This window comes from Nelusetta ayraudi, unplaced genomic scaffold, assembly GCF_046127955.1.
Source record: "Nelusetta ayraudi isolate G7.1 ecotype Tasmania unplaced genomic scaffold, CSIRO-AGI_Nayr_v1 ptg000135l, whole genome shotgun sequence".
Classification (NCBI taxonomy): Eukaryota; Metazoa; Chordata; class Actinopteri; order Tetraodontiformes; family Monacanthidae; genus Nelusetta; species Nelusetta ayraudi.
The window spans coordinates 16,031,209-16,057,079 of NW_027466185.1; the positions used below are offsets into that span (position 1 = coordinate 16,031,209).

The following is a 25,871-nucleotide window of genomic DNA, read 5'->3' on the forward strand; positions in this document are numbered from 1 at the left end:
TCTTTGTCATCACCTCTGATTGGCTGTCGTGCCGGTCGCTTTGAAACGCGGCCTCTTGATTGGCCGCTTCAACCTGCGAGACGATTCGCCGTCTGTGTTGCAGATGGAGGAGCCGGAGAGCGGTTGCTGCTAGCGCTAGCAAATATTCCTTTTTAATTTGTAAATGAAAAAGTATTTTGCTAAATCGTTCCCGTGGCGTTTCTTTTACGTATTTGTGATGCTCCGTTGATTATTATTTTTTTTGCCTTGCACAAAATTGTACCTCCGTTCAATGCAGCCTTTTTGTACAGTATTTATTGTGTAGCCCCGTTTAGCATCTTTGTTGGAAGTTTCGGCCTACTGTGCCACCGCTCGTCCATTTGAACAATAGCTGCGGTGCACTCCCCTCATCCGTTCCTGATGCCCCTTTAAAAAAAAAAAAAAAAAAAAAAACTTGTTTTTTTTTTATTAAGCCAATGGATGAGCAACATGAAAAATAAACAGGTTTGCTTCCCGTGCAGCAACTGAAGCGTTTTTGTTATGCGGACGAACTCTTCATTGTGACAACAATCGGACATAGTATTGTAACACATTGGGATAACACACAAAAATCGGAGGGGACCACAAAGAAAGATGTCTAACGGCGCAGCAGGAAGCGGGGGGCTCGCCTGGATGGTAAGATATGTTTTTTAACACAACTCAATTTTGTGATGCGCTGTGTTTTGTGTGAGTCCCAAGTGTTGTGTTGTGTTGCCCAAGTTGCTAGAAGCTGGAGCTAGCATTTAAATCTCCCTGCAAGTCTTCCGTGTCTGCACTTCCCCTCTGTGTGTGTTAAAGAGCAGCTAGTGGTTACTACGGCATTGGTCTAGTTTGTGATGAGGTCGCTAAAGTGTTATAAATGCCAATTGCAACGGGATATTCCACATTGTGTCGGGTTTAAAATTGCTTTTTGAGGTTTTTCAAGTTGCACTTTCAAATATTGGGTCGGGCTTTGGGCGGACCGAGATCTCCCGATGAACGCACAGACGAAATTTGGAGTCCAAGTAAACATCGTTTTTGGTTGAGATGTGTTTTCAATATAAATGTCGAGATTTCTTAATATTTTCAGCACCATACTAACTCGCAGCGCTAGAACTTTACGGGCTCGCTCAGAACAGTAAGTAGTTTAGTTGCGTTTATTTATTCATCAATTACTACATCAATACAAACAAGTTATGTCGTTATGCCTCCGAATAATCAAACGGTATTGATTTACTCCGATCAAAAATGGATTTGAAGTCAACAATGCTTATTAACTGAAACTTCAAATTAATGTTGTCAATTGTATGACGGTGGCAGACGCTGTTTCTAGTTTCTCATATGACAAACCAAACAAAAGTGTGGCCAAGTCTTAAGTAGGTAGTTTAGTTGTGCTTATTTATCAATCAATTACTACATCCATACAAACAAGTTACTTCGTTATGCCTCTGAATAATCAAACCGTGGTGATTCCATCTGATCATTGTCCAACAAGTGAGGGGGATCTCGCGCTCTAAACCAACACTTCAAAACGAGGTGGTTTCTTCACTGTGAGTGAATCAGTTTAAAAGAGAAGCATCTACTCGCTGGAGTTATTTGTCTTCTATAAGTCTTCAAGGGGGGATGTTGTATCTTCTACTGAAGCCATCCACAGTCTGCAAACACATCAGTTGGTCTCGAGCCACCAAGGTGACCCAGATGCTGTCTGCTGTGTGTGTGCAGCGGGTGAATCTGCTCCACGTTAAAAGCACAAATTCTGTGGAATTTTCAGCTCAGCTGAAGCCTAAACGGCAAAACGCACAGATGAGACGATGCGCAACGAGCAAAAACACGAGGCGCTTAAAGCAGCTGGGGAGGGGGGAAGGGGATGGGGGCAAACTGTTTGACTGCTGGGGCCACAGTGGCTTCTAAAATGTGTCAGAGGGAGGTGACAGAGCAGCAGCAGATGGACGGAGGGGGAACAAATATATCATAGGTAGGAAATATACGTACGTAGAAAATATGTGCCTTAATGTCAGTTGGAAATGAACACAAGCGTTGCAGCAGAATGTGTTTGTGGAGCCTCACGGTATTTAGCTCTTTATTGAAGTGACTCTTAAAATACTGAAACATGGAGGAAACACAGCTATTTTGTGGCTTACTTATGATTAAGATAATCCCTTCAAGTTCAGAGGGCTGGATTAGAAAATTTAACGGGCTGCATATGGCCCCTGGACCATAGTTTGATCGCGCCTGGCTTAAAGTGTCCATATGAAAGGATTTGGCATTTGTTTATAAAGTGGGTTCACCCATTTAACATATGGTTTATTAAACACGTTATTATACAATCTATATGAGCTCTTACAGAGAGAGATAAGCAGTCTGATTACATTAAAAGTGACTATACAGTATATATGATATTTTCATTTTGTTATATTTAATGAGTTTCTTGTCCTTCCACTACCTTGCATTGTTGTTATGTCACCAAACTGATGGGGCCACCAACAGGACCAGGGCCCAGTTCTGCTTTGTGCGACACAGCCGATCATTTGTCATCACCTGTCAACACAGCTTTTTGTTGATTTATCTATTTTTTGGTAACAACAAAAACCATTTTTCTGCCCGCAGGAGGCTGCAAACGGCAGGGGTGACGCTGGCAAGATGGAAGTGGCCAAGAAGGGGGGCAGCAAGTTGTCCGTGGAGCGGGTTTACCAAAAGAAAACCCAACTTGAGCACATTCTCCTCCGTCCGGACACCTACATCGGCTCCGTGGAGCCCATCACCCAGGTGAGTGAGTGCCACAGTGAGCCGCTGCTAGTGATGGGGGGAAGTGAGCGCCATCATTCCTGATTATTGCTGGTGCTGTATCATATACACTCCTGATCAAAATCTTAAGACCAGTTTAGAAATTGCAAGAATTTGCATTTTGCACGTCTGGGTGTAAAGAAAGTTCTCAGTTGAGCTTCAAAATTGCAAAAAGAAGAAATGGAAGCAAGAGACCAAAAATCTTGAGCAGCCAATTTGTTGAAAACAACAATTGAACTGAAGTAGGCTGTTCATCAGATGATCAAAAGTTAATGACCACAGCCTTTAAAAGCCAAAATCTGTGCAAAAATTTGAATTCCATGTTATTTTCTGTCAAGTCGGCTGTCTGCCAGTAAGACTAACATTTAGTGCAGACTGCAGATGTAGTTGTTTGCTTTAGTCGGTGTACTTGTACTACTACTACTACTGCTACTACTACGACTTCTACCGCTACTACTACTACTGCTACTACTACTAATGCTACTACTACTACTGCTACTACTACTACTGCTACTACTAGTTCTAATAATCTTTATTATGATGGTATAGAGCTGCAGAAAGTGAATCCTCCTGTCTGCCTAGTGTGATGCTGTTGCTGCCCCTGTTTTCAGAACTGTGCCATTACAGATGATGTTTTTTTTGTGTGTGATGGGTACATGCCATCTTGAAAGTTCATGCCAGAGTCCATAGTGTAGAAGCCCTGTATGAGTGATGATGGACTGTTTTCTAGTTTCTCTTATGACAAACCAAATAAAAGTGTGTCCAAGTCTTACAGTTGAATTCAGCCTCATCACTGTGACTTCTCCCACCGTGACCTCTGACACACTCCAGCCCCTACTGCACACGACTGCGTTAATCAGTCTTTGTATTTCTATTGTTGTTTTGTCCACTTCTACTCTCCTTTCACTTTAGCAAATGTGGGTGTTTGACGAAGAGGTGGGGATGAACCAGAGAGAAGTCACCTATGTTCCAGGACTGTACAAAATCTTTGATGAAATTCTAGGTGAGTAACTCCACCAGTTGGCACCACCCGTGTTAACGGCAGCTTAATAAGCCCTTGACTGGGTTCATTAATGGACTGTGCGGAGGTTAGTTTCCCTCTGGGTGAGTCTCAGTCCCTGCAGCCTGGATGGAGTCATTGAAAAGCAGAGAAGTCATTCATTTCATGGTTGTGTCGTGTCGGCCGTCTCCATGTTTCTTTGGCTCGTTCACACTGCAGGTCCTACAATGGTAGGGAGGTACTTTATTGATCCCCAGAGGGGAAATTTCAGTGTCGCAGCAGCCATGATACAACAGTGAGCAAGACGGTTAAAAATACACAAACACAATGCAACACTAATGGTGGGGAAAACTCTCCTGACTAAAAACAGTCACAGTTCCGTACAGTAAAATGGCCCGTTCATACTGCAGGTTCTAAAGTAGTAGGACTCAATTCACTTCTTCTTCTTTTTTCAACCATTGTCTCTTTCTATTAAGTTTTTCTCGGAAATAGCGCAGACAAGGGAGACCAAACATCCTTTTGATCCCAGGACAGATCCTGGATCTGGGCATCCTGGTGGTTTTTTTTGATGATATAATGAGTAATATATTTTCTATACATTACAGAGGAGGCATACTATAGAAATATTGAAATCTTTAAGTGACCTTTGAGTGACCTTTGAGTATCATTTGAGGCGGGTCAAGCATCCTGGTTCTCTGTAATTTGAATAGGGTCACACTAGTGCAGACAATATTGCAAATGAATAATACACAACTGCATGCATTGTTGAAAAGAAAAACAAGCACAAGCGTTAAAGAATCACCCCAAAAAAATGACAATAAACACCTTCAACGGAATTCCATTTATCCCCACAGGGTCACTGTCACAAGCCCATCAGAGTCGTTCACCTGTCGTGACGTAGCTGCGCTTATTGTAGAATAGCTGCGTGGTTCATATTACTGTAAAGATTCTGCAGTGTATCTGGGACAAGGCCCCAGATATTATAACAGACATTGTAGCTATACGCTGAAGGGAGTTTCTGATTTTCTCCAGTTTCAAAGCACACATGAGGAGTTGCAGTGAGGAGTCTGTGCGTGCGAGTGTCAGGGGCAAAGTCTCTCCATTGGAGCAATTCACATTTATTTTGCTGAAAAATTCATGTGTGGTTGTTCACATTAAATTTTAAATGTGACTGCCATTAGACTTGCGTGTGTCTGTGTGTTTGTCCGTGCATCAATGACAACATGGCAAAAAAGTGAGGATAAATGTATCATTATTATTATTATTATTATTATAAGAACATTTTCACTCATTTTAAAGTGAATGACTCTGAAAACACTGGAAACATGGAGGAAACGCAGCTGTTTTTATGACTTTACTTACCGTTAATATCATTTCTTCAAGTTTTGTCGGGCCGGATTAAAAAGTTTAGTGGCCCACACATGGCCCCCGGGCTGTAGTTTGCCAACACCTGGGGCTAAAGTCACTTTACAAAACAAGTGGCAGGTGTCCGAAGTAAAATCCCACAAGTCTGATTAGTAAAAAAAAAAAAAAAATCACATTTGTCAATTCAAGCCTGTGAAAGACAAAACGAATCCTCCTGCCGTTGGCCGTACCGCTGGCTTTCATAAGCACACACACTGGTGTGTGTTTATGAAGGTGTTTGATTAATGACTCTGTTTCCCTGCGCGGATGAATATTAATGACCCCGCACAGAGCAGCGGTGGATGCCGCGAGGCAGAATCCCCATCAGCAAAATAGAAAGCACCCTCTCTTTGTGCCTGTTTGGACCCCAGAGGTGAGCGGAGACTTCTGGGCCACGCAGTCGTTTGGCTTAGTCGGTATTCACGCACTGTCAACTAGCAGGTCCACAGCAAGCATTAAGTAAAGACAATGAAGTGAACGCACGTCTTTCCAGGGATGATGTTTAAGATTTTGTTCATTTAGATTTGTCTGAAGACCTCCATGTGCAGCAGCCGGTGGCGGGAATGTTTGATTTTTGCAGAAAATGAGACGTGTGATTCTCCTTTACTGGTATTTGATTACTCACCCAGTTTTTTACTGCATTGATATTTCCTCCCCTGCAGTTAACGCCGCAGACAACAAACAGCGAGACAAGAACATGAATACCATAAAGATCACCCTGGACGCGTGAGTACACACACTGTTCCTTGTGATTGAATACCAGTCAATCCTGGAGTCTCAGCACCCACGTGGTTTTCCTTATCATGAAGTCGCAGCCCAAATTCATTCCACAGCACTCAGACTTGTTTCAATAGTCTAACAATACAGAATGCCTTCTTACAGTCATAATCATCACATGAACAAAATGTGATATGTAATATTAAAGTATATAAATGTAGATATATTGAAATCTCTTTTTTTTTAGAAATGAAAATGGGCCACAAAGTCATGACCCACTGGTGGGTCGCGACCCACCAGTTGAGAAACGCTGTTTTATTGTTTTAAACCTAACCCTAGCAGTGTTCAGGAAGCTATTAGCGTTTTTTTTTTCTTCTTACGTTTCAGGCTTGGTTTGTTCACTGATTCGGGTATCAGTGCACAAACATTATCTTTCAATGTCACTGGATTCATGCCAAATTTCTGTACTCCTCCAGTCAGAAGTGGCTCAAACATCTGGCCAGACTTGTAGTGTCATGTGTTGAAAGGCACAGAGCTGTTTTGTGTGCAGCTCACCTCCAGTCGGCATTAGACAGCAGCAGCAGCAGCAGCAGCAGCAGTGTGTCCTTCAGCGCTGCTGCTGCTGCTGCTGCTCTCACTAATGTCAGCCAAATGATGCCATTATCCTTGCACCACTCAGGTCTATGCGTCGGCTCTCATGGACTAAATGTGAACGCTCAATTCCCTGAGCCTGCCTGCAGGGGGCGGGTGCTCATTAAGCAGTTATTTTGAGTCAACGCAAAATGCATTGTGTGATCAGATCTAGAGGGGAAAAAGATGAACAGCTACTGTGAATATTATGATGATTTTCTCCTCCTTTTCCAACTGCAATGTCATCGCACATCCCTGTGTCTGGGTGTCTGTGTGATTGCTGTAAACATTGTCCAATGACTTTGATTTTATTGCTTTGATTAGATTTTCCCACAGATGTTCTGTTATTTGAACAAAATTCCTCAGCATGTTTTTCTAGAACAGGGCGACTGTCACAAGTTTCACTGCAGTACAAACACAAATTTACCAAACTGTCATATACACACACATACAACTGGAATCGGTGCATCCCTAATTTTAGAAATCATTCATCATTTAATTTTTTTACGGTACTGTATTTTATAAAAACCACTCTGAACCAAATTCTGACACGTGCGGGGTCACATGACCAGTTCACTGACCAGTGAAAATGGCGCCTTTTGATTGGACGGAGGAGGAGACGGAATGGTTTTTACAAGTCATTAAGGAGAAAAATGTAACAACCATTCTTGACAGCCAATAAACGTTAACAAAAACTGCCGTGGAAATGCAGCTACTGTGTCAGAACAGTCTCCTCACACTCTGCCCCCCCCCCCCCCCCCCCCATCAGAGAATCCAACACCATCTCCGTGTGGAACAACGGCAAGGGGATCCCGGTTGTGGAGCACAAGGACGAGAAGATGTACGTCCCAGCTCTCATCTTCGGCCACCTGCTCACCTCCAGCAACTACGACGACGAGGAGAAAAAAGTCACAGGTGAGCGCCGCTCCGTGAAGGAAGCTCGTCGGGTTGTCGGCTCCGCTTGTCGTTGCAGCGCTGACTGTTGTCTGTCTGTCTGCCCGGACTCAGGCGGAAGGAATGGATACGGCGCCAAACTCTGCAACATCTTCAGCACCAAGTTCACCGTGGAGACGGCCTGTAAAGAGTACAGACACAGCTTCAAGCAGGTGGGGAGAAGTTCCATCTGAACACCGCCTCCCTCGCTGGGGTTCGGTTTGGCTTCATGTTGCGCTACACAGCTCGGAGGATGAGGAAAAACTCGATTTAGATGTTGCAAGACGACACATTTATCACCAAAGAGTTACAATTTGTGTAAATGTGTAAGCGAGGTGAGGCGCAGTGGTGATTCATATCTGTCAGTGGAGCTCAGGTATTGATTCAAATGACTTCATGAAACAGATTTTTCTTACATGCGATAAAACAAAATATCTTTGCGTCAAAGCTCTGTTGCGTTAGGTTATTCACTGGACATTAATGCAGTTTACATTCCTTAAATTGATGCTTTTGTTTCCTGACACTGGCACTGACTGATTTAATCCCTTAATGCAAAGTTCAGTTATTATATAATAAGTCATTTCTATTATATAGAGTTTTAATGTATGGTATGGTCAATGTATGGTCGTGAGCAATGTTGCTCTTATTAATACCCTGAAGGGTTGTTTCACATTACTGGGTGTTGCCACCTTTTCTTCAAGTTCATCACTTCTGTTCAGGTCTATTGAATTTACAGGGTTGTAGATCCCAACCATCCAATTTCTAAACCTGCTTCTTCTGCACTGTGTCTTTGGTTAAACCTTGGACAAGCCCTTCACACTCACACTAACACACAGGAACAATTTAAAGTTCCCACTTGGCCTTACGTGCATGTTTTTGAACTGTGGGGATGAAGCTGCAGTTCCCAGTGGACTCACACAGACACAGGGAGAACACAGAAACTCCAACACGGTGACACCACCGTGTCGCCCATTAGAAATATTTCTCTATGAAATAAAACATGAATGGACATGTTTTTACATCATCTTGTGTTTTGCATTGTCAGACGTGGCAGAACAACATGGGGAAGACGTCGGAGCCCAGGGTCAAGTTCTTCGACGGCGACGACTTCACCTGCGTGACCTTCCAGCCAGACCTGGCAAAGTTCAAGATGGAGAAGCTGGACAAGGACATCATGGCGCTGCTCACCCGCAGAGCGTACGACGTGGCCGGTTCCTGCAAGGGGGTGAAGGTCCTGCTCAATGGCAAGAAGTTGCCCGTAAGTCCTGCCTGACAGCGTTGATGAACTGCACTCACAAAATGTCCTTCTAATGTTGAAACTTCAATGTAGTTTATTCAAATTTGTATATGTATATGAATATATATGTGTGTGTGTGTGTATATCTATCTATCTATCTATGTATATATATGTATATATGTGTATATATATGTGTATATATATATGTATAAATAAATGTACATATATATATGACTATTTGTTTATATGTTAAAACTGGCTAACACATGCAAGTGTTAGCCAGTGCAACAAACCTTCTTTTTTCCAATATACTGCCTTTGTTATATGTATTTTTTTTAAACAAAACTCTGCAACATTAATCTAGAATTAATGGCAGGTTTGATTGATTTTTGCAAATTCATTAAAAATACAAATTGGAGAAAACACACGAAGGAAAATATTTTCAGCCTCTGCTGTGTTTTAGTGACCAACATTACCCGTTAAATGAACCTGCGCCTTCTCCTTCTCCACCCACAAGGTCACCAGCTTCCGCAGCTACGTGGATCTGTACGTGAAGGACAAGCTGGACGAGACCGGGGTGGCGCTCAAGGTGGTGAATGAGACGGTGAACGATCGCTGGGAGGTTTGTCTCACCATGAGCGAGAAGGGATTCCAGCAGATCAGCTTCGTCAACAGCATCGCCACCACCAAGGTCTGCAGCCGTGTCACCACGAGGCCTCCGACGCTCTGCGTCTGCGTCTCACACTGCTGGTTGACGCTGAGCATGCGTGTGTTTCAGGGGGGCAGACACATCGACTACGTGGTGGACCAGATCGTGGCCAAACTCATCGAGGTGGTGAAGAAGAAGAACAAGGCAGGAGTTTCAGTCAAACCCTTCCAGGTGAGCCGAAGTTAAAAAACAAAAAACAAACAAGATGCTTCCACTGCAGCCATTTGTTGAACTCATGGAAATTCTAACCTTTATTAAAAAAAGTGAAAAAAGTATTTATCTACTTTCCATGAAAGAGGATTTGGGCCACAAGAAGCGAAAAAAAAAATATTGCAGGAAAGAGATTATTTAAGTTTTCATTTCGAGGTTTTAAATTGAAATTTCCTGAATAGAGTCAACATAAAAAAAGGTTTTTATTTTGTAGTGCAGGGCTCACCAACCTTTTTTGAACCAGGGAGCTACTTCATGGGTACCAAGTCATACGAAGGGCAACCAGTTTGCTACACTCTTCTGAAATAACACGTCTCAGTTAACCTATAGTTGTATATCATTATTATTAATGATACTCTGAGACACTGATCACGTTAATGAGTTCTCAATAATTATCAACAATAAATTACCAAGGTTGGATTCAGATAATATCAATATTCAACACCTTATTTCTATTAAACTGAGTTCACAGAGTTCACTTAAACCTCTCTAGAGTTAATAAATTCATAAAAATTGCAGCATATTAAAATGATCTAAAATTAAATTTATCTAATTATATTAATCTAGACCGAGTTGCAATTTTTGGAACAGGTCTGCGGGCAACTCGTGTGGTTCTTCAGGGAAACCTGGAAGGGATGAAGAAAGTACTTATCTATCTATCTATCTATCTATCTATCTATCTATCTATCTATCTATCTATCTCCAGGTGAAGAACCACATCTGGGTGTTTGTGAACGCGTTGATTGAGAACCCGTCCTTCGACTCCCAGACCAAGGAGAACATGACCCTCCAGACCAAAAGCTTCGGGTCCAAGTGTCCTTTGTCGGAGAAGTTCATCCGGGCTGTAAGGACACATCTTCCCCTCTCGTTTCCCTTGTTCTCTTCGTTTTCTTGGCTTGCGTCTTTTCTTTACTCTTTGCATTTCGCCGTCAGGCCACCAACTGTGGAATCGTGGAGAGCATCCTCAACTGGGTGAAGTTCAAAGCTCAGACACAGCTGAACAAAAAGTGCTCGTCTGTGAAGCACAGCAAGATCAAAGGCATCCCCAAGCTGGACGACGCCAACGACGCTGGTGTGTGAACCCCCACATCCTTCACATCCTTCACATCCTCCACATCCTTCAGTCACTCACATGGAGACGAGTGTCCATCGCTGATTAGATGGCTTCTCTGTCTGCAAACACACTTTGTTATCTGGAAATGAGGGCTTCTTCAAAGATAGCATCAAGGCTTTTAGACGTAAATTCGTAAATCAGAATCATTCTGATGAAAGGTACTGTGTATTTTATTATTTTTTTTCTTATTATTTCTACTTTTGATTCATCGGTTTTGACTCTTAATTGAGTTCTAAACTGTGGAAGGGGAAACATGTCAGAGGTTTTGTTCTAATTTTTCAGTTTGGCTCTAAACGTCTTACAATAAGGTCAGAACTTGGCAACTGGGCCTCAGAGGTTCAGAACACACAGAAACAGCCAGTCCAAACCTGCAAGCTCACACGGTTCTGGTTCTCTTGGTCCTGAGACCATCACGCACTGGTCCTGATGGGCAGAGTGTCTCATGTGCCGAGGCTCCAGCAAAGAAACCAAACAGAGTGGATCAGTGCTGACCCACAGATTCATACAGTCCAAGTCAAAGTGATCCCATAAGTTCAGGTTCTTCAGGTTTTCATATGTTGTGCGTCTATAAAATGTGTCTCTCAGGCGGCAGGCACTCGTCAGAATGCACACTGATCCTCACTGAGGGCGACTCCGCCAAGTCTCTGGCCGTCTCTGGACTCGGCGTGATCGGACGCGACCGCTACGGCGTCTTCCCGCTCAGGGGAAAGATCCTGAACGTGCGAGAGGCCACGCATAAACAGGTAAGACACAGATTGATGACCAGGTCCGGCTGACTGTTCTGATGTTGCAAGTCATGGTTGCGTACTGTGTTTTTAGTGGCATCTTAGTGGCGTCAGTGAAGTGAACGCTTCCAAATCTGACCCAGTCGAGCTTTAATTAGTCAACAAACACACCACACTACACTGTGAGCTCAAACTCTTGTCCAAACTGGTCCAATTCTGAAGGCCTCAGGCAGATTTCATAGAACCTGACAACACAAGCGAGCTGGAATATGATTGGATAAAAACTCTACCGTAATATACAGTAATGGAAACAGTGAGACGAAGTGGGTATTATATAATGTGAAAAGAACATATAGACAAGAGGAGCATAACTTTATTATCATATTTATGGGAAGGTTTATTTTTCAATGTATATTAAGGCTAACAGAGAAAGCCTAGCTGGCCATGAGTGCACACATCTGCACAGAATTAGTTGTTAATATGTTTGATCAGCTTTTTATTCACTCTCACATCGTATATATATATTTTTTTTACAGATCATGGAAAACGCTGAGATCAACAACATCATCAAAATTGTCGGCCTTCAGTACAAAAAGAGCTACGACGACCCCGAGTCGCTGAGGTCCCTCCGTTACGGCAGGATCATGATCATGACTGATCAGGTGACCTCACTCACTCACTCACTCACTCACTCACTCACTCACTCACTCACTCACTCGCGGCCTTCTGGGTGAATGAATGCCCATCCAGCTAACAGCTCCAACGTCTCTGTGTCGTCCCAGGATCAAGACGGCTCCCACATCAAAGGACTTCTCATCAACTTCTTCCACCACAACTGGCCGTCCCTGCTGAAACACACATTCCTGGAGGAGTTCATCACACCGATTGTCAAAGTAATGGACGCTTTTCTGCAACGGCCTTCATGTTGCACTTTAGCAACAGGAAGATGACAACTATGAAATCATCCCTTGCCTTTTACATTCAGTGGAGGACATTCGTTCAAATTATATTTTATTATTTTTTGACCCTTTTAAAAACTTCCAAACTTGCAAATGTTATAAGACCAGTGGCCTCAGCACTCACATTTTTTTCCTTACAATAAAGACCCAAATTTATTTCACAAAAATAAAAACGCTGCCCCACTTTCTATCATGTCTTGTGAATAAATTATAGAAAAATTAATGAATTGAATTGTGTGGCCTGCAAAATAAATGGCCAACATTTTCTGTATAAGTATATATATTTTAAAATCCTTTTTCAATAAAAGGGAACCTGCCCACAAGGTCGCGACCCAATCAAAACAGCTCTGCCACCCACTTTTGGATCGCGAGCCAGTGAAGAAACTGAGATATAGTGATCATAGAATCTTCATGCACTTCATACTAAACATCTTTCTTTGTAAATGTACATCTAATCGAACCTAATCAGTCAAATCGTATATGAAATTGTTGCTTGCAGGCGACCAAGAACAAGCAGGAGTTGTCCTTCTACAGCATTCCAGAGTTTGACGAGTGGAAGAAGCAAACGGAAAACTACAAAACGTGGCACATAAAGTACTACAAAGGTTTGCGCCTCATTTTTTAAAGATCCGTCCAGTTTGCATCTCTCAATTTGTGGCGACCAGCAAAAAAAAAAAATCTCCCATCGCTTTTCCTGAATTTTTTTATTTTTTTATTCATTCCTCAGGTTTGGGTACAAGTACAAGCAAAGAGGCGAAAGAATACTTTGCCGAAATGGAGAGGCATCGAATTACGTTCAAATACGGCGGAGCGGAGGACGATGCAGCCATCACTTTGGTGAGTGTCAGTCAGGAACTGCAGGGCTGCTTGCTGTCTGTAGTCATGTTAGGAGCTGATCACTAAATGATCTAAGATACAGATATCCAGTAGGTTGCTGCACAGGGTCAAAAAAGCATCATAAACCCTGAATTTTTTTTAACAACTTGAGAAGTTGATTGGACAAAACTCTCGTGTGCCACATTTGAAGGTCCAGTGTGTAAAATTTGGTTTGATTAATGACTTTTATATTGGTGAAAGCTTAACATTCTGCCCTTAAATACGTTAATAAAAGTGCACTCGATGTGTGCAACTGTCCTCTGTCCAGATGTGATCAAATAAAATGCCAGCGTTGCAACAATTCATACAGCAGCTAACATCGTTTACGAGCTGGAGGATCGCTTCCAATTTGTCTCGTTGAAGCCCTGGCAGTAGCCGTCACTGCTGAGTATCAGTCACGCACTTAAAAAATGATACATGTTGGACCTTTGGAAGAGAGATGGACAGCAGTTCAGGCTTGTCTCGCAGCGACCGAACCGCCCAGCGCGGTAAACAGTCTCTTAAATCACAGCCAATGAAAAAGCACACACGACATCTGAACGTTAACGTTCTCTCAACCCTCGCGTTGGTACGAAACGTTAATTACGCCGCGATGCGTGATTGTTTTTCCCCTTTAGGCCTTCAGTAAGAAGAAGACGGACGACAGGAAGGAATGGCTCACCAACTTCATGGAGGACAGGCGCCAGAGGAGAATGCACGGCCTGCCCGAGGTTTGGAAGCTCGCCTGGTTTTCAAAGATATTTCAATGACAAATCAGCCACCAGATGCAGCTGATTTGCTCAATGAGTCTCAATAATTCCTCTTTGTGAGACTTTCAAGTCATCTTGACGAAACATCACACACATGATGAGAGGCTTGTGCGTATAATATGATGTTCAAATCTCTTTTTTTCTTTTTCTTTTATAGCAATATCTGTATGGAAGCCAAACTAAATACCTCTCCTACAACGACTTCATCAACAAAGAGCTGATTCTCTTCTCCAATTCTGACAACGAGAGGTCGATCCCATCCTTGGTCGATGGTTCGTCTTCTCCTTCTTCATTTCAACTGGTATTCTGAGTTTGTTAAAGGTCCAGTGTGTAATATTTTGAGTTTTTTTTAAGAAGAAACAGTGACATCAAGTTTTACAATTTAGATTGCAGCGCTCTTTCACTCTCCCTTCCTCTCCTGACCTTGCCAGTGAGCTACGCTGGGCTGCACACCCAAACCTGGATACCTTGCCCACGTTCTTCTTCGTTGGTTTATTTTTGAGGATATGAGCGTTCGCCCTAAATATGAAACACACAGTCAGGTGACCTGGATTGTCCACACCAGGCTTCCTTAGAAATGTTGTGGTGCACATGGCAGCAAACTGGGAGCAAGACCCTTATGTATTGGCAGCATATTAAGCTTTTACCAATATAAAAATCGTAAATCAAGCCAGATATTACACACTGGACATTTAACTGTGTTTCTTAGTTTGTTAGCTACTCACACAGTCATTAAACCCTCTTAAACTAATTTGCACCGCAACCTTTAACATGTTGACTCTGAATAGGAATTGTGCAGCAATAGCGTTTTAGGGGAACTGATGGATTCTTTTTGCCAAACTTGCCGAATCATCCCGGCTCCACAGCCGTTGGCCTAGAAGGGAGAGTGTAGTAGTGATGCCTTCATGTGTGCGTTGTTGCCCAGGTTTGAAACCGGGCCAGAGGAAGGTGCTGTACACCTGCTTGAAGAGAAACGACAAGAGGGAAGTGAAGGTGGCGCAACTGGCCGGCTCGGTGGCAGAGATGTCTGCGTACCATCACGGAGAGGTACGGAGCACCTGATGGCAAAAGTATTCACATTCTGTACTTAAGTAAAAGTACAGATACTTGTGTAAAAAATGTTCTAGTTGAAGTACTGATTTAACTCTTTCACTCAAATCAAAGTTTGCAAGTTCTGAAATGCTGTTTTTTGCCATTAACTATTAACTGTTTTGTCAAAAAAAAAAGAAAAGTTGTGAGTGACAATCTGGACTGAACATACCTGAGGTCTTGATGAACATCTGGATCACTTTAGCAACTTCACTGCTTTCAGTACTATAGTTCACTAATGTTTATTTTCTTTTACAAAGACAGCACAACCAAAATGCAATCAGCAATACTTATTACCAGTGAGCCATTATTGGATGTTTCAATAACTTTACAATACAATAACAATGGCTAATGTTATTTTCTACATGTTTTCTTTTGTCCTGAAAACTACTGAACAGAGCCTCCGAACCCGAGATACTCTAAAATAATCTTCCTCTAAAAAATGATCCACTTTGTGCTAAACTGCACAGCAGGATAGTTCAAATAGCCCCAATTCACTTACTTTTAACAGAATTTGTCTGTTTATTATTTATTAGTATTATTTATTATTCCTAGTTCATTTATTTTTTTAATCTTATGAAGCAAAGTTTTGTTTTTTTAAAAATGGTTCAAAATAGTTGGGAATGATTCAAAGACACCTTGCTGGAAAGAGATTTTGCTGTTCCATTTAGAAGCAAACTGGAATTTAAAAAAAAGATACTGCTAATTTTTTTCTGTTTTGTTGTTATTTTTCTTCGATATATAAAGTCTTGGTCTGGTCTTGATCTCGATGCTCTCTAGTCTGGATAATGTCCTGATCTCAAAGCGACTCACGACTCACTAGTTGTTTTGTGTGTTGGCCCGCAGCAAGCGCTCATGATGACCATCGTGAACTTGGCTCAGAACTTTGTGGGCAGCAACAACGCGAACATCCTGCAGCCGTTGGGTCAGTTCGGCACTCGCATCAACGGGGGCAAAGATGCCGCCAGCCCTCGTTACATCTTCACCATGCTCAGGTGAGGCCGCCGGGGACGCAGCGGATCGTCCCGACGCTCTTCTTCACTCCTGTGCGCCACCAAAATGTGTGTTTTGAGCAGCGAGTTCTGACGCGGCGCCTCTCATTCCCAACTCAGTCCTCTTGCCAAGACCTTGTTCCCGGCCGTCGACTCCAACCTGCTCAAGTTCCTGTTTGACGACAACCAGAAGGTGGAGCCCGAGTGGTACATTCCCATCATCCCCATGGTGTTGGTGAACGGCGCCGAGGGCATCGGGACCGGCTGGGCCTGCAAGATCCCCAATTACAACCCGCGGGAGATCGTCAACAACATCAACCGCATGCTGAAGCATCAGGACCCACTGCCGCTGGTAAGCAACATGTTCACAGCAACAGCACCAGCCCTGCATTCACTGGCTGTTAGTCAAGCAGGATGCAGTGAAGACAAGTCACCTCTCAACAATCAACATTAAAGGCAAAGCAGGGGTTTGTTTGACAGTGATTGCACAACAGCGCCGTTCCGTCAAATCCTTTTGTTTCTTTGTGGATACGCACAACTATTTTGTTCATCTTTCCCTTTAAGTCCAGTGTGTAGATGTAACGATCCTCTCTTAACATGATACACAGATTCACAGTGTAACTATCCTGTGAACTATTAGAACTTTATATTATGAAGGTTGTCCAAAAAAGGTACACAGTGAAACCTGTGTGTTTCTAGTTGTTGAAGAGCCATTTACATCAACCTGAAAACCACATAAAATGAGTTTTTGGTCCTGTCATCAATTGTGATGCACTGTAACGATCTTAAGTCTCAAAGTGCAGCTTATATTAGTGCCGTCACCAACACGTGTACTCAGAACACACAGAGTACAAGAATTACAAGAATTCAGTTTCCTTATTTTGTCTTTTTAACAATAAACCTCAAAATAATTCCCATTTGTTAGTGTGCCTCGGTTGCAGCCTTTGAAACGCACAAAAAATATCTGGCAAATATTTAAACATAATTATTATAATAATAATTGGGATGGAATAAGATGTGTCCAAAAACTTTTTTCCACTTCTGTATTCCATTGCAAACTCCCTGATATGAGGCGTGTGCTGTAGACTTGCATACTCAAACACTTATTAAGTACACGAGCAATGACTGGAGTAAAGTTTGGGCAGGTTGACCTCAGTGTGGATGCAGAGTTGCAGCCTCAGAGCTTCTCGTCCACCTGATCAGATGAAAAGTCAGTCTCCGCTCTCTCCCCATCGTCCCCAAACAGCTTCCCAGCTACAAAAACTTCAGAGGAGTGATCCACGAACTGGGCCAGAACCAGTACCTGGTCAGCGGGGAGATCTCGGTCATCGACAGGAACACCATCGAGATCACCGAGCTTCCCGTTCGAACCTGGACGCAGGTGAGCTTCAGTCCTCCGTGGTGCCGGGCGTCTCGGTGTGGATGTTTGCCACCTCCACTAAACCCCCGACTGTTTGTTCCCTCGGCTCCTGTGTGCAGGCCTACAAGGAGTCCGTGCTGGAGCCCATGCTGCAGGGCACTGACAAGACCCCCGCCCTCATCAACGACTACAAGGAGTACCACACCGACTCCACCGTCAAATTTGTGGTTCGCATGTCTGAGGAGAAGCTCACCCAGGCCGAGTCGGTCGGCCTGCACAAAGTCTTCAAGCTGCAGTCCAGCCTCACCTGCAACTCCATGGTACAGTCACAGTCCAGTTCACTGCTCAAGGCACCTTGCTGACGTTAAACGTCATATACATGCATATACAACTGGTGTCAGTGTCGTGGTATTGGCACATGTTTAATAGTGACCTTTGACCTGACCATTCAATGGCGCGTTTGGCCTCAGGTGCTGTTTGACCACATGGGCTGCCTGAAGAGGTATGACTCGGTGCTGGACATCCTCAAGGAGTTCTTCGAGCTCCGCCTGCACTACTACAAGCTGAGGAAGGACTGGCTGGTGGGCAGCCTGGGCGCCTCCGCTGCAAAGCTCTCCAATCAGGCTCGCTTCGTGCTGGAGAAGATCGACGGCAAGATCTCCATCGGTAAGAAGAAGGCTCAACGCGGGCACGGACGCTCGGGCAAAATGGATCGGCTGGGTGGAATTTTCCTCCCTCACGCAGTTTCGTTTTTTTACTCCGTCAACAGAGAACAAGTCCAAGCGCGACCTGATCCGCATGCTGGTGCAGAAAGGATACGAGTCGGACCCAGTGGCTGCCTGGAACAGCGCGCAGGAGAAGGTTTGGAATCACACTTCATCTCAAACTGCAGCAGATTGATTGATAGATTGATTGATTGGCTGATTCATTGATTGATTGATCAGTTTATTCAAGTGTCAAACACCATGGTGCCCAGCCCTCGTGGGCTTACTAGAAACTGATCAATACATCTGTCCAGTAATATTCCTGCCTCCTCGATAAAATGCTTTGCCATGTGGGATGCTTTCACTAACAGGCGCTGTGATCGGGTAACATTTTATTTCCTGTTTCTTACCGGTGGGTCGTGACCCAAAAGAGGGTCACGGAGCTGTTTTGGTCGGGTCACGGGATTTTCAAATACACATAAGAAAAAATGTTGGGACATTTGTTTAGCAGGACACACACATTCAATAATTTCAATAATTTATTTACTAGACATGAAAGTGGGCCAGCATTTTTATTTTTGTTAAATTAAATTTGAGTGCTGCGGACTGTGGAATGAAACGTGGGCCCTGAGGCTCCAGCAGTTGAGAACCACTGCTGTATATACATCCTGTATATAATGGATTTTATTTTCCAACTGTAGCAAGCCGCTGAGGAAGATGACGGGAACGTGAGCGACAGCTCGATGGACTCCGGCTCCACGTCAGGACCAAACTTCAACTACATCCTCAACATGCCCCTGTGGTGCCTGACCAAAGAGAAGGTGGAGGAGCTGCTCAAGCAGAGGGACCAGAAGGTTGTTATTATTATTATTATTATTATTATTATTATTATTATTATTATTGTTATTATCATTAATAATCAAAGATTAATCTTTTCTGCCAATGTCCAGGTGGCAGAGCTGAACGATCTGCAGAAGAAATCACCTGATGACCTGTGGAAGGAGGACCTGGCCGTGTTCATCGAGGAGCTGGATGTGAGTTTGCAAAAGCTGCCCAGATGCCTCAACTGTTATTCCCTCGGAACAGTAGAGTCACACTCACCCCAGCAAGTGTATATGCAGAATAATGTCTTGATATTAATCTGGCTAAGGTCATATTTTAATCACATTTTGCCTTGGAAACAGCAGTTCAGCCGCACCGTATACAGAATTAACTTCATGTTCACAGTGAGTGTTAGCTCTGTGAGGACAGTGTAATTTAGACACGCAAACAACTCAGTTAGGACAACAATTTTCATCATTTTCATCCAGGCAGCTAAAGAGAGACGTAATTAATAAAAATATATAAATATATGAAAAAAATAACAATTAATATGAAATAACATTTTGACATCATGATGATGTTTCTACCATATGGTTTATTACATATACACTACAAGTCAATAGTTTGGACTCACCCTATGAATTGAATGTCTGTCCTTTTTCTATATTAAATAATACACCAATGACTTCCACTTTTTCTCTTAGCAAGCAGCTTCTGGCCTTGTTAGAACACAACGAACTGCAACTACCAACGTAGGGTTGAATGACAGGATTTGTCGCTCCATTGTAAAACTACATCATGCGTCTGACTGCTTTGTCTTGAAGAAAGTGGAGGCCCAGGAGAAAGAGGACATGAGCCTGGGCAAGGCCATCAAGCTGGTGAAGGGCAAGGTGGGCAAGCCCAAGGCCAAGAAGATGAACCTGGAGGAGACGCTGCCGTCGCCGTTCGGCCGCAGGGTGGAGCCTCCCATACAACAATTCAAAGCCGACGCCGCCAAGAAACTCATCAAGAAGAAGAAGGTAGTGCACGTGGACCGCACCACGCACCACGGCGGGCCTCTGATGACTGTGAGAATACTGTGAGCTCTGGGCTTCACGTGGTTCACTTCTGTCTTTACATCAGAGCGAAGCAGATCCAGCCGCAAAGCTGGACTTTGATGATGACGGAGAGGGAGGAGCAGCAGGAGGAGCAGCAGGAGGAGCAGCAGGAGCAACAGCAGCAGGAGGAGCAGCAGGAGGAGCAGCAGGAGGAGAGAACGCAGCAGCCAAACCAAAGGCCCCACGAGCCAAGAGAGAAAAGAAAGAGCCTGGTCAGTTCCACACTACTAGTACTGCTACTGCTACTATTGCTAGTACTGCTACTGCTACTATTGCTAGTACTGCTACTGCTAGTACTGATACTGCTGCTACTACTACTGCTAGTACTGCTACTGCTGGTACTGATACTGCTACTACTACTATTGCTGCTACTGCGACTACTACGAATACTACCACTACTATTACTACTAGCACTACTACTACTACTACGACTACTTCTACTACTACTGCTACTCACTGTTTGTCAGACTCTAGAAATGGCTCATCAGTCATTGTCCAGAGTCGACCTCTCTCAGTGAACAATATTGAAATAGTGTTGATGGTGGTGATGGTGTTCAGGGTGTTGATGGTGTTGATGGTGTTGTTGCAGGAGCGCCGAGGGTGAGGAAGACTCCAGCACCGAAGGGCACTCCCTCTAAGAAGGTGAAGAAGAGGAACCCGTGGTCTGATATTGAGTCCAAGTCTGACAGTGAGCTGGAGGACAGCCAGCCAGTCATCCCCAGAGAGAACAAGTCCCAGAGGGCCTCAGGTCAGTCCAACAGCGCCTCCAGCAGGCTAAACTCCATGTCGTCGCTCAGTCGTTCAAGTCCACATTCTAAATGCACTGCATCAACCTTCCCCACGTCATGTTGGACACTAACAGTGGTCCCAAATTTCAAACTTGGACAAAGTCTTGGTCCAACATTGATATTTATTGAAAGAAATTGAAAGAAATCTTCCCCCAAATAGAACAGCGAACCTTTTATATGGAGCCAAACAGGTTGTGCTTCAATATGAACATGGAAGAAGCAAAGCTTAGTACTATACAATAAATAACTTCATACTGCACACATGCAAAATCAAATTTCAAATTAAAAAACTAGAAATAAGTCAAATGTAAATGAAAATCATATGGCTCTTTTTTATTTGCAGTCTTCTCATTGAAATTTCAACAGTAACATTTTTACACGGGCTGATAATACATTGAATAAAAAATTAACAATAAAGCAATGAAGTAATAATAATATCCTTCAATGAACGTCCGGTCCTGATTTGAGCAGAGCATTCTGGGATTTGTAGTATTAGCGCTAGACGTGCCGTATAATAGCAGCAGGCCAGCAGCTCTACAGTGATTGTGTATTGGCCTTGGGAGCCAAATATAATGCCTGCGGGCCACACTTAGGCCAGAGTTTGATACCTATGACATAAACTCACTTACTGGGCTTAAAGACATTAAATACTCAGACACTTTAACGCCCATGCCGTTAAATTGTATTAGGTAACAAAAACAAAGACACGTTAGTTAACAAATCTGGGCGAATCTCCCTGAACAAAACTCCTTCAGTTCCTCCACTGGCCGCTGCTGCTCCTGTTTCTGTGAGCAGCCTGAGGTCTGAAATCAGTCAGAGTGTGACGTGACGCCGTCTGCAGTCTGATGCAACACGGCCGCAACACCACAGTATCCGCGGAGCCACGATTTCTTCCAACATCAACTCCCTCCGCTTCCATCTCTCAGCCTCCAAGCCAAAGTACACGTTCGATTTCTCCGAGGAGGAGGGTGAGGAGGAGGAGGAGGGTGAGGAGGAGGAGAACGGCGAGGACGACGCCATGGCCTCGTCTCCGGTCGGGTCCTCACTCAAAGGCGACTCGGCCTCGGCGGCGGCCAAGAGCCGCTACAACGACCACCAGGACGAGGACGAGGACGAGCAAGACTCCTACTCAGCCCTCAAACACAAACCCAGGTGAGAGTCCAAACCAGTCTGAACAACCAGCAGCAGCAGCAGCGCTGGCAGTGGAGGGACGGCCACTTCACACCCAGGACATCAGTGACGTCATACTGAGTCTACCAGTAATTAATACACCTCATGAGATCCTCCATATGGTTCCAGAATCCAGTGAGAACCACACTGACACATTACATCACCTTCATATAGAGACCTAGTCCAGCGATATAGATAGATAAATGGATGGATAGATATAGATAGATAGATAGATAGATAGATGGATAGACTGAAAAATTGATTCATTGCTTGATTGATTTCCAGATTTAAAATCACAGTTACGACACAGTTACGACACAGTTACGACAACTGTATTGTCATACCAGTTCACATTTGCACGTTAGTGGTACGAAATTAGGACTCAGTTCCTGGTATGTACATTATAGGTATGAACAGTGTCTATAGTATGAAGCCACTGACACTGTCAAAACTTAGATAAAAATAAAAACTTAGATTTAAAGAAAAGGTGATTTTAAGAGATTCCTCCACAAAGTTTTAATAAGTCCACCAAAACTTCACTCTGTGAGCTTCAACTCTGGTCCAAATTTGTCGCAATTCTCACATAGTGAACCATGTAAAACTGTCTGACCCCTCTTCTGCTTTTGCTTTTCTTCAAGCTCCACACCTGCAGCTACAAAGAAGGAGACGAGCAGCATCTTCTTGTCCAAGTCAGCCTTGTCTGACAAGAGCAATGACAGTGGTGAGTTCCAGCTCAGTCTCAACCTTCTCAAGGGCTGATGGCAAAGAATCAAACTGCTTTGCAGCAGAGGCCAGTGCCGCTCCTGTGAAGGGATGCCATCGTGTATGATGGACTTAAGCTCATCTACAGTTAGTTTAGGATCAAAGTAGACAGACACCGGACCTTGCTCAGTGCCGCAGTCTCTTTCCGCCACTAGATGGCACTCTAAGGCCCACAAACAGGCCTCAACCCAAACGATTTTAATGTGTAATTCATGGTAGTTCGTTTGTACTTTTAAAACTTGAAATAGGAAACATTCAATGGCAGTTTTTTTTTGCAGGAATTGTTTCATGATTAAATACATATTAACAGCAACTTAAAAACAAAGAATTTTTGTATTTGTTTTTTTCTTTGATCTTTGATGAGTGTCTTTCCAAGTGCTCGTGTTTATCATTAATATCTTTATTTATTCATGAAAGCCAGTTCTTTGTGCTTCGTGCAAAGACAAAAGACAATTCTTGACAATAATGATCCAACTGCAGACCTCCCCTGTAGATGATGTTTGATCAGGAGGAGTTCGGTAATGCGACTCACTCAGCAGTGCATCGGTTGATGAGTGAGCAGAGTCAGCAGCAGCTTATTTTCCCTCCTTGCAGATGGATCCAAGTCAGACAGCGACAACGACCGCGGCATCTTCTCCACGTACTCCAGCAGCTCATTGTTTGACCGAGTGTCTTCAGCGTCGAAAGGTAAGTGCTTGCTCTGTCCACCAGAGGGAGCTGTAACACAGCCTGGTGCATAACTGTGCCAACCCCACGATGTTAACGCAAACTGTTAATCTTCAGAGTTCCAAAAAGTCTAATCCAGTTTTTAAATCTGACAAATAGGTCACAGCATCCTGTCTTTCATGGACCAGTTTCCAAATTGCATTTGACTAATCAAAACTTTTGTTTGAAATTTTTGTATGAATTTATTTGATTCTTATCAAGCCGTTAGTCCAGCTATTTGTTCTAACATCAAGCCAGAAAAAGGGTCCATTAATTCCCCTGTTCAATATGAGAATTCAGTATTGGTCAGCACTCTAGAACCGATTGTCTTGGCCGTGTTTAGCCCGAGTGGAATCAAACTCTCAACTCTTTCCTCTTTGTGATGTCCAGCTGCCAAGAAGCCCTCTGATGCAGCTCCAACTGCAGCCAAAAAGCCACCAGCGCCTAAAGCAAAGAAACCTGATAAGTCCATCTGGGACTCTGACTCAGACACAGCGTCCAAGAACCCAGCACCAGCTCTCAAAGGTACCCAGCAGAGCCGCTGCCTCTCACATTTGTGCCCTCGATGGACTGGGATTATATCTGCGAGGAGGGAGCACTTCAGTCAGCTGCTCTCTGTTTTACGCAGGTAAAGGACGGGGGAGGAAGAGGAAGGCCTCTGGCTCGGAAGAAGACTACAGTCCAGCCAAGAAAATGGCAAAATCTCATGGAAAAGTGAGTGTCCTTCGAGGTTCACTAGTTGACCTTGAAGATTAAAGGTCCAGTGTGTAACATTTGGCCTGATTTATAATTTTTATGTTGGTGACAGCTTAACGTACTGCTCATAAATACATTAATGAATGTGTATAATCGCAGAACAATAAAAATAATTTGGTTTTCCTCATTATAAAATGATTCTCATATATAAAATAATCTCCATAGATCAATAAGGGTCCCAGTGCTCCCAGTTAGCTGCCATCTCCAACGACCATATTTCTAAGGAAGCCTGGTGTGGACAATCCAGCTGCCTGACAGCACGTTTTGTTATTAGGGTGAACGCTTGCATCTGCAAGTAAACCAACAAAGAAGAAGGTGAATGAGGTATCCAGGTTTGGATGCGCAGGCCACCGTAGTTAACTGGCAGCTCAGGAGGGGGAGTGAAAGATGCTGCAGTCTAAAATGTAACCACTTGATGTCGCTGTTTCTTCTTCAAATATTACACAGCTGAAGGTTAAGTGTGTAATATTTAGAGATTTTGAAGAAGAAACAGCGACATCAAGTGGTTCGATTTTGCATTTTGCCATATCTTCCACTCTCCCTCCCTCTCCTGAGCTCGCCAGTGAACTACAGTGGCCAGTGCACCCACACCTGGATACTTCATCCATCTTCTTCTTCGCTGGTTTATTTCACATCGTTCACACTCATGATGAAACACACTGTCAGGCAGCTGGATTGTCCACACCAGGCTTCCTTAGAATATTGTGGTGCAAAATGACAGCAATATCCTCGATCTATGGATATTCATATAGATATGAGGACCATTCTTAGGGTAGGAAAACTAAATTGCTTTTTTTCTATTGCAATTATACACTTTTATTAATGTATTTATGAGCAGTATATTAAGGTTTTACCTATTTATAAAGATAAATCAAGCCAAATGTGACACACTGGACCTTTAACATTTGTTAAACAGCAACCTTAAAAATGAAAGCACACCCTAATTTGGTTTTAGTCACCATACTCTACTTTTTACTTTTTCGCAACAGCTGTAGTTTCTCATGAGCTGGAAGGAGTTTTTCTTGTCATATATATGCATGATTAAACTTGAACTGATTTTCAGAAACCTCAGAAGCCTGCGTCAGATGAAGAGGACGAGGACAGCAGCAGCCTGAGCACAGCCAAAGCTCGGTCCCGAGATCGACCGGGCCGGGCCAAGAAGGAAGTCAAGTACTTTGCGGAGTCGGACGACAACGACAACGACGACGACGACGACGACATGTTTGATTAACGAAGGCGTCCGAAGGCATCCAGCAGCACTCCAGCCCTGACCCAAGTTCTTCCCCTCCAACCGTCTCCCCTCAGACTTTTGTACATTTGCCCTTTTGATTTTCATTAATGGTGGTGTTCAATGACTCTTTTTTTTTTTTAATGTGTAGGTGTTTTACACTTTTTATTATACATATACAGGTTTCTTTTTTTAAATGCTCATTCAAGATGTTCTGTATTTGTCCGAAGCAGCTTTTAGAAGTTTAGAATGCTGTGCTTTAGCACATTTTAATTGTTAAAAAACAACAACAAATGAACTATGTAACTTTTTGAACATGAAGTTGAAAGTAAACAATGAAATGACCACACTTTA

At 43.4% G+C, this 25,871-nt stretch overlaps 1 protein-coding gene across 1 annotated transcript; it reads left to right on the forward strand.

Moving 5' to 3' along the window:
* Positions 1 to 121: 121 nt before the first annotated feature.
* top2b (DNA topoisomerase II beta) lies at positions 122 to 25,871 on the forward strand. The gene is made up of 36 exons (XM_076051455.1): positions 122 to 654; positions 2,605 to 2,763; positions 3,694 to 3,784; positions 5,848 to 5,911; positions 7,302 to 7,447; positions 7,541 to 7,638; positions 8,511 to 8,723; positions 9,220 to 9,393; positions 9,481 to 9,582; positions 10,328 to 10,465; positions 10,555 to 10,693; positions 11,321 to 11,478; positions 11,997 to 12,122; positions 12,243 to 12,353; positions 12,919 to 13,024; positions 13,147 to 13,256; positions 13,913 to 14,005; positions 14,202 to 14,316; positions 14,970 to 15,091; positions 15,980 to 16,128; positions 16,246 to 16,477; positions 17,372 to 17,506; positions 17,605 to 17,805; positions 17,956 to 18,151; positions 18,255 to 18,346; positions 18,891 to 19,043; positions 19,140 to 19,223; positions 19,836 to 20,030; positions 20,134 to 20,320; positions 20,698 to 20,856; positions 21,823 to 22,048; positions 22,705 to 22,787; positions 23,423 to 23,515; positions 23,924 to 24,058; positions 24,162 to 24,247; positions 25,353 to 25,871. The coding sequence occupies exons 1-36, from the start codon at positions 613 to 615 to the stop codon at positions 25,518 to 25,520; spliced, it is 4,881 nt and encodes a 1,626-aa protein (XP_075907570.1). The 5' UTR covers positions 122 to 612; the 3' UTR covers positions 25,521 to 25,871.